Source organism: Bemisia tabaci, chromosome 8 (assembly GCF_918797505.1).
Source record: "Bemisia tabaci chromosome 8, PGI_BMITA_v3".
NCBI classification, from domain to species: Eukaryota; Metazoa; Arthropoda; class Insecta; order Hemiptera; family Aleyrodidae; genus Bemisia; species Bemisia tabaci.
Genome location: NC_092800.1, coordinates 40,423,920 through 40,438,878, shown reverse-complemented (window position 1 = coordinate 40,438,878; position 14,959 = coordinate 40,423,920). Strand labels below are relative to the sequence as shown.

At 40.7% G+C, this 14,959-nt stretch overlaps 2 protein-coding genes across 2 annotated transcripts in view; both read left to right on the top strand.

Moving 5' to 3' along the window:
* The window catches only part of LOC109038362 (uncharacterized), a 378,939-nt gene that overhangs the window by 159,776 nt on the left and 204,204 nt on the right, over window positions 1-14,959 (top strand). The gene's annotated exons all lie outside the window — the stretch shown is intronic.
* Window positions 770-9,260, top strand: LOC109038360 (uncharacterized). The gene is made up of 3 exons (XM_072303256.1): window positions 770-1,033; window positions 2,669-4,570; window positions 7,844-9,260. Exons 1-3 carry the CDS (start codon window positions 941-943, stop codon window positions 7,871-7,873), a joined length of 2,025 nt encoding a protein of 674 aa, XP_072159357.1. The 5' UTR covers window positions 770-940; the 3' UTR covers window positions 7,874-9,260.

Here is a 14,959-nt window from a genome sequence, read left to right as displayed (position 1 = left end):
CCCGTGATAAAGTATTCAAATTTAAAATAATTTATGAATACTTTATCTTAGAATTGTTAGATACTACAGACTGAAATTCTTAGAAAAATTGAAAGAAAAATATTCACAGTTCTCTCCGGAAATTTTTGTTTTATCAAAGGTCTTTGGCAACGTCTGAAGGTTTATACGGCGCTTGTCCTCAGCACGGCAGTATGTTGGTCTTTCAAAAAAGTTAGTGGATGACGTCATCATCCGTAGTTTTGGATCTCCTCTTTGGCCTTTTTATGGTAATGAAATAGGAATATTTATGAAAATAAAATGTTTCGCTGATGAAAAGAAGGAATATAAAACTCTTTAATAGGGTTGCATCGGCGTGGTGAATGATGTCATTTGACCAACCTTTCTAAAGAACGATAGCTTTCCTGTTATTTGATACGAAAAATTGCATGGACCTCATCACTTTTTCATCGCAAAACAAAAGTAACCTATCCAGCAAAAGTAACCATCAATAAAATGCCTAAGAATCATGATCTGCAAGAGTAAACTGTTGGACCAAATTTTCAGTCAAGGACTGAAAATTTTGAAAAAAGAGATTAAAAAAATAGACAATTTTTGAGGTAGGACGACTGTATTGAATTTTGACAAAAAACGACCGGTCTGCGTTGGTCGACTACAGAACAAGTCTAGATTCCTTAATTGAAAGTTCGAGGCAGGTAAGTGTTGCAAGCCTGTGATATCACTTGTTACGTCTGCGAGTCAGTTATCAGATTTAATCAATTTGCTCACCGAAAACCTACGTACACAAAAACAGTCTCATCTGAAACTTTACCGTCAAGAGGTATGTTGCTGAAACTTTAAATACAAATTTGTAGAGTGTGCATTGTGGGAATAAGACACCAAAAATTTCAACTTTTGTAAATTTGTATTTCTCAAACGTGTGAATGTGTGTCTATTCTGCGAGATGTGTTGGACCCTCTTCAGAATTAAGAATATCAGAACAATCTGTTTGCATCATTCGCTTTTTTCCACTATATTGACTGTACTCAGCATTCAAGTGAGTATGGCAATCTCACTTGGATATCCGAAGCTTTTATCTCATTATAAAATCGGGTCATCAAATTCGTCAGGGTTTTGCTGGACTCGGAACAGTCAGCATTAACTGGATGGATTCAACCAGAATTAGCCTTCATTTCACTTTGCTAATGTCATTTGAATACCAGTTTTAAATATCCACTCTAGACGAAGCAATCTGCTTCAATATATCATTAAGCTGTTGATTTACATGCGTTTAAATTGGCGGAACCCATTTTTGCCAACGTAAAATAATCGAAACTGCAAGTTGGCTAATATTTTCCCCTGTCCTATTTTCTGACTTAAGAAAAACAATCTACACAACGCTTTGAAAATTTTGTTACTTTTTTACCAAGTTTCAAAGAAAAGTATAATAGTAAAAGTTTAAGTAGTAGGTAGAGTCCTAGTCTATTAAGTTTACGTACTTTTAGACTGCAACAGAGTCTCAGTCATCTTGCTCCTTCCAATTACTTTACGTGTTAAAGTGGCATCAGGCGATCTTCTGTCGCAGTCTAAAAGTGCGTAGACTTATTTAGCGTGGACTCTATGAAGAGTCCAGTTTTTTGTTATGAAAAAAAAGTATAAAATACGAGAGAAAATTCAGCAAAGTGTAATTTAGTCAAAGCGAATGGTTAAAACTATCCAATCAAGGGGGTAATTTGACAGCGGATCTACCCGCACACCAATTGGAATGTATTTTCCAATTTGGAACTATAAATTCTAGCCCGGTTTAAAAACAACGTATGTGCCATTAGTTTCCCAATGCACATAAGTGCTTTTCCAGAAGAGCCAGAATTTATAGTTCCAAATTGCAAAATGCAGTCTAACTAGAATTCAGCATTGCCATTGCCATTAGATGACACTGAGTGTGTAATGGCTGTAACGAATTGTCCGAAATGGAGTTGTTTGTATTTGAAGGTTGCATCGTTGCAACATTATCGCAATTTGACCTTGTCAAATTTGATAATGTCCTGCGGCCAATGGCATGAACATTATGGTTCCTTGTGACTCGGCCCAATTACTAACAGAATAAGAGGTCATCGATGATCCAAAAAGTACCACTGGCCAATCGAAAAGCTGCACGGAAAAAATCTCTCGATTTTCACGAGCTTGCAAGTTCAGCAGGCGCTTTCTGGTGCAGAGAGAACTGAGCTTTATTTGAACTAGGCAACCTCTGAATTTTTTGTATTTTCAAAAATTTCTTAATACTATCGTTACGAGTAGCTGCACGCTCAATCAACAGAGATCAAAAATGACTCTGTATAGAACCAGTGACAATATTTTAATGTTTAATCTTTTTGAGGAGTTTGAAAAATATTAAGGGCACTTTTCGTTCAAAACCTTTGAATAACTAAGACATTCAAAATGAACATACTGAGAAAAAAACCCCGGCCGTGAAAGCCATACTTACAGGCTATAAAGGCATGCCGTCCGCGGTTCCGGGCTCAGAGGCCGAAAGTTCCGGGCGTAGCACCCGGAGCAATCGAAATTACGGCTCCAGGACCTGGAACTTTCGGCCTTCGAGCCCGGAATGGACGGATCGTCTACAGAGCCCGTACTGTTTTTCAGTGCAGTGAATTGTGTCCTCGTCTAATGTCCAACCCCTATGTTTCTCTAGATGATCGACTGTCAATGGCCACCCCCTCTTCCGGCCTCTTTCAAAGAGTTACGCGATAGTCAATTCTTCGTAGACAACACGCATCTCATCCAAGACGCCTTGAACGGTCCTGACCACTCGCTGATTCGAGCGCGGCGCGGGTTCGGGAAAACTACGTTCCTAGACATGGTCCGACGCTTCGTCGAGCTGGACGTCTTCCCCAACGGCACGGTCAACACCGACAAACACACCCATAAAAACTACGATTCTTTTGCCAAAATCGTCCCCAGCTCGGGTAGATTCCTCGCCGTTTTCCAGAACAAGCCCTTCTTCGAAACCAACTTCGGCGCGTATCCCGTCATCTCCCTGGATCTGAATCTAAAGGGGGCCAAAACGCCCGATTCAACAGATCTCGCTCGCTACTTACTAAACGGAACCGTTAAGGCTGCATTCACACACTACGAGTACCTCATTAACTCGTCGTTCATACATTTCGAAGATAAAAACCTAATGAGTAGATTCCTCGTTCCCTCCGACAATGAAAACGTAGAAAAATACTCGCCGCGTTTTGCCATCACGCTTTTGAGAAAACTTCTGAGGCATCACTTCCAAAAAAACGTAATTCTGCTGATCGACAACGTAGATGGTCCCTTAAGGGAGGTACTTTTCGACCCTGGACAAGACACCAACACAACATTTTCGAAACTCGGCGTTTTCGGGAGCATAATTGAAGAGGTGCCTGATGACAAGCCACCTCTTTTGACCCTCATGGCTTGCGTCATCGTTCCGTATTACAGATGGCCTCAATACGTTACAAACTCTAGCATCCATCTCGATGGTTTTTCTAACGTCGAGATGATGTCATTAGCGAAATTGGCGGGTGTGGACCACAAAGTGGACCAGATTTCGACTTGGTACGGAGGTTTCAGCGTGTTCAATCCGGAATCAATCGTCAGGTTTCTAAGCATCGCGATGAAAGAGTTCAAACCCTACTGGTCGGAGTTAGGATCACTCGAGACTTTCAAGGTGGCGTTCGCGCCGCAGTGTTTCGGACGACAAATTTTAGAATGTTACCAAGAGTGTAAGTTGTGGATGTTAGGGGGCGCTGACATCAGCGGTATGTCGACAAATATCGCGCGCAAACTCAAAATTTTGCAGAAACTCAACTTCCCAGTGCAGGCAGCCGAATGCTCTCTGGATATTTTTCCCCATTTCATTGGCCTGCTAGAGAACCTCGGATATTTGACGTTCACCCGACGTATCAGTCGATCTTTAACGAGTCCTTTGACGTTCAGTGCGTTCAAAGTCCCAAACCAAGAGGTGAAAGAATATTTCGCCAGACTCCTGTATGAGGCCATCACACGTCAAATTCCGTTGAACGGGGATGTCAATTTCAGGCAAGAATTATTTGAGGCCATTGCAGGGGTTGACGGTTCTGAACAACGAATGCGTAGATTGACCAGCGCGCTGGTGACTTTACTCTTGGCCTCGGAGCGCCGGAACCAAACTGCCGATGCGACGCTAGCGCATTCTATCAGGGTACATTTACTTCATCCTCCACCCGAGTTCAAAGTTCCTTATGTAAAGACAAGCCGCAGCGAGGAAGACTCGAAAAATCAGTCGGATTTTGACTTGGTTTTCGTTTTGAAATATATGACCGCAACGTTAGGTTATGTCTTGAAGATTGAATCGGATGTACAACCGACAGTGAATCGGACTTTGAATAGCGCATATCTCGATGTTTTCTCGACGAGAAAGTTTGACAATGTTTTCAATGCAACTGTGATAAAAGTAGCTGCGAATTTGCGTTGTGGTATTTGTGATGTGAGTGGTGAACATATTTGTAGGTTAAGTTACCTGTTTAATGACACGCATCTGGAGCGGGAAAAGCAAGTTGATGTGAAGAAACATCAAATAACGGAGGTAGTCCAGTCAATCTGGCATTTTATTTTGCGAAAATCTGAGGAGAAAAAAGTAAGACGGATTCCTATGTAATTTGGGTCGCTGAATCCGAATCTGATGTTTGCCAACAAAAATTTTGACCGGAAATGGCCGCCATCTTGAAAAAATGGCGGAAAATCACGTTTTTTCCCCAAAATCCCCCAAAATCTCACTTATTTTGGGGTTTTCGACAAAATGAGTTATCTTCACTTTTAAAGTACGTAAAATTTCCTATCAAACGGCTTTTAGATTTTTGAAATCGGACAATTAGGGTAAAAGTTATGGGCGATCGCGTTAGGGGTGGTTTTAGGGGTTGATGAATTTTTCACCAAAATTGCTGCGTAAAAACGCTGTAACGCCGTTGGAAGTGAAACAAAAATTCCGAAAATGGTTTGCATATGTCCCCCTGGGTACCAGTGACTCTCCGCCATGAAGAAATCCCCCACCCCCGCCCCTCCCCCCGCGCCCCTCATTCAATGTGCACTTTTTTCAATTAAATCACACTAATTACAGATGCCGAAAATGTATGCAAAACCCTCATGGATCACTTGGTTTTCCAACTCCCATCACCCCCCTTAATCCCGTTATGACCCCCCTCACCTACCCCTCCCCCCTCAACCCCCTCCCCGCCCCTCCATCCCTCCACCCCAAACCCTTATTAGCCATATAAGAGCCACCGAACCGATTCTGAAAGCAAGATTTTTTTTTTTTTATTTTTTTTTTTTTACAGGCGGCGAAAATCTTTTAAAGACTTCATCTTAGGCAGCTAGGAACTCAAGATGGATGTGTGGGATTTCCACCCACTAAAAACCCCTCCGCTTTGAGTGAACGAAATGAAAAAAAAAGCACTGAATGAATGTTGTCTTGAATCCCTGGTAAAAATTGGCAGTAGGATCTGTGTTCCAAAATACTATAGACCTACAGACGGCTGTCGGTTTTCCTATAGCTTCTGTAGCTGACTTTTCAATTTCTTATAGCCTTTTATAGACCGTGGCAAAAAAGCTACAGCAAGGCTATATACTGTATAGCCTGGCGATAGGAACCATAGCCCGTCTTTATATTTTTTTATTGCTTCGTGTAGCCCGGCTGTATAATTTTTTATCGCTTCGTGTAGCCCGGCTGTGTGAAATTCTTCGCTCTCTACAGCCAGTTAAATAATTTTCTATCGTCTTCTATATCCAGCTATAAGAATTCCTAAGGTATTTTGAATAACGCAGCTCCTATTGATAATTTTTACCAGGGATAGCTTTTTCTCTATGACATTTTCCATAAATCCGCTCAGACTCGGTAAATTCGGTATTTTAATCAAATGTCCATAAATCCACAAAAAATCCAGCGTTAAGATCTCATAACGATCAGGCAATTTATTAACAGTCTGCAAATCAAGAATTTTGACGTCTTTCATTCCATCGTGGCGTTTCTTTTCAAAAATTTCAACGGGTGTTACTCCAGAGGCCCGAGCTATTTTACCGGCGGATTTTGAGATAAATTACGAGGTATTACTTAATCAGGGTAAACTGATGATTGTGGTGTGATACACCTTACGCCGCCCATAGCATGGAAGGTGTTCATTCCATCAAGCGTCTTGACAATTTAAATCCGCATTATCGAATATGAACTGAAAGAAAGCGTCGAAATTGATTTTTACAGGTCCATGCAGAATAGCAGCGGTTTCAAATTTCAAAATTTCATGGTACGGTGCAACGTAGGCGAGAGATTCAATACACCAATCAGTTTTTTCGATCTGAATTTTTAGCACACATACAATGAAACTCCGATTTGGATGGGCGAATTATATGACCGAGGTCTGACTGCTGAAATTGCAGAGTGAGAAATCGCGTTGACTTTTTTTTGGAACTTCGGTTTACTCTTAACTTTTTTGTTATTTAGAATAATAGTATCAAGTAGGAGCTTCAGAGACTCAGGAATGTCTGATTCCCCGTTCTTAAAAAAATAACCAAATCAAACCAATGAGTGATATCTTTTCCCGTTTTTGGTGATAAGATTCTCAACGAAGCTTGGTAAAATCAGGTTTTAAGCAATAAAAACGCTGAAAGGCTACGTATCGTGGAAACTGCTGCAAAAATGATTCTCGAGGATATCAGAACGAAGGGTTACGACACAGACAACTATCCTGCATCTCATGATTTTTTTAAGAACGCAGAATCAGACATTCCAAATTCTCTGAAGCTCCTACTTCATACTATCATTCTAAATAACAAAAAAGTTGAGAGCAAACCGAAGTGCCAAAAAAAAGGCAACGCGATTTCTCACTCTGTAATTTCAGCAGTCAGTATAATACCGAATTTACCGGGTTGGAGCGGATTTATGGAAAATGTTACAGAGAAACAGCTATTCAAGACAACATTCATTCGGTGCTCTTTTTTTTCAATTTGCTCACTCAAAGCGGAGGGGTTTTTAGTGGGTGGAAATCCCACACATCCATCTTGAGTTCCTAGCTGCCTAAGATGAAGTCTTTAAAAGATTTTCGCCGCCTGTAAAAAAAAAAAAATAAAAAAAAAAAAATCTTGCTTTCAGAATCGGTTCGGTGGCTCTTATATGGCTAATAAGGGTTTGGGGTGGAGGGATGGAGGGGCGGGGAGGGGGTTGACGGGGGGAGGGGTAGGTGAGGGGGGTCATAACGGGATTAAGGGGGGTGATGGGAGTTGGAAAACCAAGTGATCCATGAGGGTTTTGCATACATTTTCGGCATCTGTAATTAGTGTGATTTAATTGAAAAAAGTGCACATTGAATGAGGGGCGCGGGGGGAGGGGCGGGGGTGGGGGATTTCTTCATGGCGGAGAGTCACTGGTACCCAGGGGGACATATGCAAACCATTTTCGGAATTTTTGTTTCACTTCCAACGGCGTTACAGCGTTTTTACGCAGCAATTTTGGTGAAAAATTCATCAACCCCTAAAACCACCCCTAACGCGATCGCCCATAACTTTTACCCTAATTGTTCGATTTCAAAAATCTAAAAGCCGTTTGATAGGAAATTTTACGTACTTTAAAAGTGAAGATAACTTATTTTGTCGAAAACCCCAAAATAAGTGAGATTTTGGGGGATTTTGGGGAAAAAACGTGATTTTCCGCCATTTTTTCAAGATGGCGGCCATTTCCGGTCAAAATTTTTGTTGGCAAACATCAGATTCGGATTCAGCGACCCAAATTACATAGGAATCCGTCTTACTTTTTTCTCCTCAGATTTTCGCAAAGTAGACCCCTTTTTTGGGCCAGATTGACTGGACTAAGGAAGCAAGAACTAGATGGCAAAAGTTTTGAAATTATTTTTTACAAAAGAATAAAAGGAAACTCGGCTATAAAAAAATACGAACTTAGTCTTGTTGCGATTGAAGTAACAAAAAATGTCAGTGGTTATTAGGGTTTTCATTTTTGACACCCAGGAAATCTGGTAACCGGTGTTAGATTTCTGTCTGTTATTCAGGCATCTGGTTACATTCAGAGGCATGGCGTGCTTTGCGATATATCGATTGATCTGCCATTTAAATCTATTAAAAAGGATCGATTAACGGGATGTTCGCGACGAACACCTTAATAATCGATTCTTTACCATAGCTTCAAATGGGGAAATATCGATATTCGATCATTTACGCCTCGCCCCTAGTTAAATTTACAAATCACGTACTTACACATGGTGACATGATTTTAAAGTTTAGAGAATGCCAGCGGGCTGATTATTGAAATTGATAGACAAAGCAATAGACAAAGAAGACAAAAAGGATATTGAGGGATCCTATTGGTGGAAGCGGGTGGTTGTAATGGACAAAGAACGTAGGTAATAGACAAACTAACGGCAACCGACGAGAGACCCGATAGTTAGTCCATCATTTACCCCCTTAGTCTATTAGAACCACCAATTTCAACCAATAGGATCGCCCTTTACTCCTCATGTCTTTTTTGTCTATAGCTTTGTCTATAAATTTCAATAATCGGCCCGCTGAGCTAAATATTAGAGTGCAAAAATACCCCGGTGCTCACAGAATGCATCTTGTCTATTTTAACCCCTCGAATTTTTAACAACGTCTGCTATTTTTGGCCGTATTAATTTTGGCTCGGTTTGCAAACAGAACCCCTCTTCTCCCTGTGCTCGAATTTTGAAACCTCGCGCTCTGTTAGGACAACAAGAGGGGTCGGTTGAAAGTAATAAGAAGCAGGAAAAGGGACCGAGCGGGTTTGCCGTGCAGCATAGAAAATCTTAATATTACTCCACTATGAAAAAGTTAGAATCGGAACGTAATGAGCTTTCAACTCTTGCTTACGGACTCAGGGGTTAGAGCTACCATCATTTGTCAGACGAGAACATGGTAAATTTGGAAAGAGGAAAAGAAAAAAGAGAAAAGAGAGATCAATGATGAAGGCTGTTTAAAGTGCACGTTACATCTCATCTGAAATTGTCGATGAAAAAAAGCATTAGACCACTAGACCAGATCTGCACTAAATAAAAAGTCGCATGTTTTTCTTCCAAAATATTGCGTAGAAAACGATTCAAACATGAAGTTCAGAAATCGGCTCCTAAACGAGCGGTGTAAAAAGTATTGAAATTGTTTATAGTATTAAAAATTAAATTAATAAAATTCCGTCATTTTTAATGTTTCTATAAAACTACACTCGTAAACAAAATGTATCCTGTTAACACGTTGATTTCCAGAGAGTCCCCGTTTTATGATTATTTTTTCTCGTCAAATTTTGAAGAAAGAACAAGTCGCGCATTTCATTAATTATTTCTTACCTTGCCTTCCCTGGTAAAAATTGGCGATAAGAGCTGCGTTTCAAAATACCATAGGAATTCTTATAGCCGGCTAAAGAAGACTACAGAAAATCATATACCTGGCTGTAGAATGCGGAGAAAATCATACGGCCGGGCTGTACGAAGCGATACAAAATTATGCAGCCGGGCTATAGTTCCTATCGCCGGGCTATAGTTTCTATTGCCGGGCTTTACACTTTATCGCCTGGCTGTTGCTTTTTCGCCATCGATTATAAAAGGCTATAAGAAATTGTGTAGAAATTCGTGTGCTTTGGAAATCATTAAGTTTGATACGGAACCACCTTAATATTTACAAAACACACATTATATTTTCCTTTAATACGTATTTCTTTTCATCAATGAAAATGAGAACAATCCATACAGGATGTGCAAACATTTCAAAATCATGAGTTGAATAACGCTGACTCCGCCAGATTAAATATTAGAGCCTAACACAAAGCGGAGCGGCGACGTACTGGCGCCTACAAACCTAACAGGGATACTTCACGCATTGCGCAACGCGTGAAGTATCCCTGTTAGGTTTGTAGGCGTCAATGCGTGTTTCGCGCTGGCTGCCTGCCTGCCACGGTGCTTGAAGCAACTATTTCACACCAGAGGTATTGCACAGTATCATTCGAAACTGAAGGTGCTCTAATATATGAGTAATGGCAGGCATCCATCAAAAGTACGGAGCTTTCCTCGCAAAATAAATCAAGATACTACGGCCCAAAAAGAGAGCAGTATTCCAAAAACTCACTAAGTCCTAGCATCCGTAATTAGTAACGTTTAGCATACACTTTATCGCCTGGTTGTTGCTTAATCGCCATCGGCTACAAAAGGCTATAAGAAATTGTGTAACCGGCTATAGAAGCTATTGGAAATCTTACAGCCGGCTGTACGTCTATGGTATTTTGGAACACAGATTCTACTGCCAATTTTTACCAGGGTTGGGTCCCATTGAGCGTACCAAGATGCAACTTCTCGTCATTTTGTTTAAACGACGAAACTAATAATGAATGCATTTCGGTTGATCCAGCATCAGTAGTAACTTTAAAGTACATAGAGAGAAACTCAACACAAAAGTTTGGTTATTACAGGAAGTAAAACACAAATTAATCCAAGCCTTTGGTTGACTCAAGGGTTTTCCGGTCTCTCCATCGTTTTTTGCGCTAAATCCTTCGCCGACTTTACAAAAATCAACACAAAATTTGGGTCGGTTTGTGCTTCACTTCCTATACTAACAAATAGTAACACACATATTTTTATCAGTGTAGATTAGCAATACACAAGTGATATTGTGCAATCAACGGTAGGAAGGTAATAAGGTAGTGTGAAACACATCCGAGCTACATCCAGAATCAAATTTACCAGCTACACTGCCGTCCTCAGCAAAAACGTCCGTTACCATGTTTTAGATATTTTCAGCTTTTTACCTAAAAAATTATTTAATACTGAAAAACTAACGAACTCTATCCCTCTCAGTTCCAAGATAACTGTGGGGTACCACTGAGAATTCAAAATGTACAAAGTGAAACATCTCAGTGATGATCAGGTTTTCCCGTAATAGAACAGTATATCGACGGTGAAACTACCAAACCACGTATCTCGTTTGCGGTGTTTAAAAATCTACGCTCACATTTTATTTTCTTGAAGTAGACCAAATCAATATCATTCCTTGAAATTTTCACGGAATTTTCTCCGCACGAAGAGGAAAAATCACAGAAAGTTTCAAGACTGGATGTTAAGTAGTTTTTCATTTAAAAAATAAAGTATGAAAGGAAGTCTGCGACGTCGCAAACCGAGATACGTGGTTTGGTAGTTTCACCGTCGATATGCGGAAGAAAAATGCACCGTGTTGATTGGACTTACGGCGTTTCTCCTATAAACGGCAGCCCTGCCGTGCCAGGGAAAAACGCCGTATGAGCCTTCAGGCGTTGCCAAATTTCTCCTGGCAAATCACTTACTTTCAGGAAAAGTTTTGAATGTTTGTCTACCAATTTCATAGATAATTTTGTTCGTAATTTGATCTGAAACTTCTGAAAATTTCAATAAAAAATATTCATTGAATTCCTCAAAAATAAACATTTTATCGAAGGAAATTTGGCGACTCTCGAATGTTCATACGGCGTTCTTCCTTAGCACGGTAGAGTACAGTACTAATATAGCATGAAGATAGTTAGATGTTGAGTTCTTCCAACCTCTTGCTTCACCTCAAACTTAACCTCCAGCATTATCAACCGATCTATCGGCTGTTGAATCGTTCTCGGAAGCGCTTTAAAACCGGTTAAAGTTCCAGCAAAAGTTTGTTTCAACCCTATTTTGAGGCTCTTGAAGTGCGCTTAACGTTATTTACTATCGCTTTTGAGCGGAGAGCAACTCCTTTCAAATTCTATCGAAAGTTTTCTCAGGACCAATTGAACCGATAATTTTCCAAGTCACGTACCTAAGCGCCAAAATTGCGAATGCGAGAAAAACAAAAAAAAGCCGTTTTATTCGCTTTGTTGACAGTCTGTGGATTTCAAAAAATTGTATATAGGTTCTTTTAGAAGGTTAGTTTGAAATCAGACATGATTGAATATACCAGAGAAAACAAAGAAAAACAACCACTCCATCACTAAAATAAATTGAAAAAAATAATGTTTTGTTTTAGCACCTAGGATGTCATAAATGTGTCTGGTGATTCCAAGATGCTACCTTTACATCCTGTGAATGCAAATTCAACTGCGTGAGGAATCAAGGCAGCATTTTAGGATCACCAGACACATTTTTGACATCCTAGATGCTAAAGCGCAGCATACCGTTTTTCCAGTGTAGAGATTGGCCCTAACGTAAATTGGAATATAATCGGTTCAATTAATCTTTTTTGGACTCGACCCGACAACAAGGCGCGGCAGCCAGTTGGCGGGCGGCCAGAGAGCACTTTCCATGTCACTCTAATCTCATTCTTAACTCGCCGTGTAATCACCGGCGTATAACTCGCGCCCTTTTTTGCCATCATATCCCCATCCCCGCCCCCACCCCTCTCCATCGCGATCCTATCCTCTCCTAATTTTTAATATTGGCTCTGGCGCCCTCCCCCCCACCCCTCCGCGGCCCGGGCACACCCCGAGCCCGGATTTTTATGAAAGCTAATTTCTGTCAGAACTTTATTTTCACTTGCTTCGGTCGAATTCATTTCCGTCCCCACCTTTCCCTTTTACTTTTTTAATCTGGGTTTCGCGGGAGAGTCCAGAACTTGGAGCCGAGTCCGGAAACTTTCGGGGCCCCGCGATAGGGTACGCTTCCCTCGCCGAGGGATTTTATCTCCCCTCAAAGTGATAGCCGGGAATTTTCCGCGGAGAGACACGTGTCCGCACGAGGGGGATGATAGGTTTCGCTCGCGAAATTGCAACTCTCCATGCAGTGTTTATCTTCGGTCTGCAACTTTTCCGACGCGACGCTCCTAGCGGGGGAAACGAATTAACACGTTTACAGAGCTACGAACGAAATCCTACGTTTTTGGAAATCACATGGAAAGTGGTGCAGGAATTACGGAAGGTATCGTGATAACGTTACATTTTAGCCACACAAAAATGAATTCTCCAGATTCCTAAAAAGGAGCGCAATTTTTTTGTAGCAGCTGTGTTTTTGTCACTCATTTTTTCTCGGAAATAACAATTTAGCGCTGAGTCATACAACTGTAGGTAAAATGGCTGAGCCCTTTAGCTTCGGGGTCCAGCCCTACAGACTGTAGGGCTCTACCCTACTTCTTGTAGTTGCCGCTATTTTACCTAAAGTGTTGGGGCTCAGCGCTAAATTGTTATTTCCGAGAAAAAATGAGTGACAAAAACACAGATGCTGCAAAAAATTGCGCTCCTTTTTAGGAATCTGGAGAATTCATTTTCGTCTGGCTAAAATGAAACGTTATCACGCTACCTTCCGTGATTAACACTTGCTGAAGTTCAAAACTTGCTTTGCATAAGGAAAGGTTGCAAAATGTACATTAATTGTGCATTCGGGGAATGCTCGTAAGTGACTATCCATGGGGAAAAGGTCTTCCCTCCTCAGACGCAAAATTAGCAATATGCACAAAAATATTTGTCAAGTTTGATAAAGAAATCGGATTTTGAGACTGACGAAATTTTTTCCCTCGGGTCCTAAAGAATACAGAAAAAAATTGTTGCTCTAACAATGCAAATAGTTGATTTCTGGTCTCATTTTTTAATCATAAATATTACAATAATAATTTTGTGGGTACAATGATTAAAAATGAGGTGGGGCCGAGAATCCACAATCAGCAATGTAGGAGCAACAATTCTTTTTTCTCAATGAATAAGTTTCAAAAGGTGTATTTTATGTTTGTACAGTTAGAGTGCGTCTGGTTGTATAATAATCGAAATTTTCGTATCCAGAACATAGTAAATTAGGATTTTAAATACCTTTCCGTCAAAGGCAGCGTTGCAAAGTTGTGTGAATTGCGGATATTTTATCTGTAGTAATTTGCGGGGTCCACACACTTCATGTCTTTTTGAGGAAATGTTTTTGGTGGGAAGTTTGCACCTTTTGGCAACGCTGCCGTGATACAACATGGCTCATTCAAACTCCGAGGATTTAAAGGCAAGCATGATTATAAATGTAACGTACGACACCGCTGAGAACTAACAACCGCAGCCATACTCTGCGCTTGGGAAAACCAAAGCGCCTGCAATTTTTATGTATGCAACACGGACATCCCAAGAACACGAATAGTTGCATCCAGACGAAGGTATTAAATAAGCCGGTGCGCCTTCAATTTTTTCCGGTCGTGAATCTCGTGATGAGAAAATATGTCGTCCTATACATTCGTACGTTCTTTTTGAAACAAAAATAGGGCGCTTTGAGTGTTTAATCAAAATTAATTAAAGAAAAAAGTAAATTGGTAATCAAAGTATAAATAAAATGGAAACTACTTATGCGGCAGTTATTCATCCGATTTTATCGGATACTATACACTTCACCCTCTTCTGAGACCTCCAATTTAATTTACTCGAAAATGTGTAAAAATAATATCCTAATAATTATTCCATATCCTCTGTATGTGTCTCTCGCAAAAGAGTTCAAACCCTGCTGCGTTGCAATTTGCTATCAGCAATATTTCCTGGCAAAATTGCCGCTCACGCTTCGGCTATTCCTCTCACTGGATGGGGAAACATACAACTGGACCGCGCTAAGCAGAGAGGGAGCAAGCCACACCGTCTATTGTCAAATTTAACTACACAATTTTATTTTTTTACGAGAAAACGTTTGTGCGGATTCCTTAGAAGTTTTTAAGAAATTTGCATCTAACTATGCAGAAAATCACTAAAAGCACGAAAATCCGCACAACCGTTTTCAGGTAAGAAATTAGATCGCCCAATTAAATTTCCCATGACCTGATGTGGCTTGGTTCCTTTCTGCTAAACGCGGTGAAATTCACCAATGAGGTTCCGACGGCTCTGAAACAATAACAGCACGAATTGATCACTCTGTGAAACTGCGTGTTGATGTGTCGGAGAGAGGGTAAGAGAGGAGGGAGGGGGAAGGGGGAGAAACCACATCATTACCGAACTTAGGGAGTAAAAAGGCTTCGCTGGCTGCGGGGT

Coding starts and splice junctions, on each gene's coding strand:
- LOC109038360 (XM_072303256.1), top strand. CDS start 941: ATGTGTTGGACCCTCTTCAGAATTAAGAATATCAGAACAATCTGTTTG. Junction 1,034..2,668: donor TGACTGTACTCAGCATTCAA/GTGAGTATGGCA, acceptor ATGTTTCTCTAG/ATGATCGACTGTCAATGGCC. Junction 4,571..7,843: donor AGAAACATCAAATAACGGAG/GTAGTCCAGTCA, acceptor GACTGGACTAAG/GAAGCAAGAACTAGATGGCA.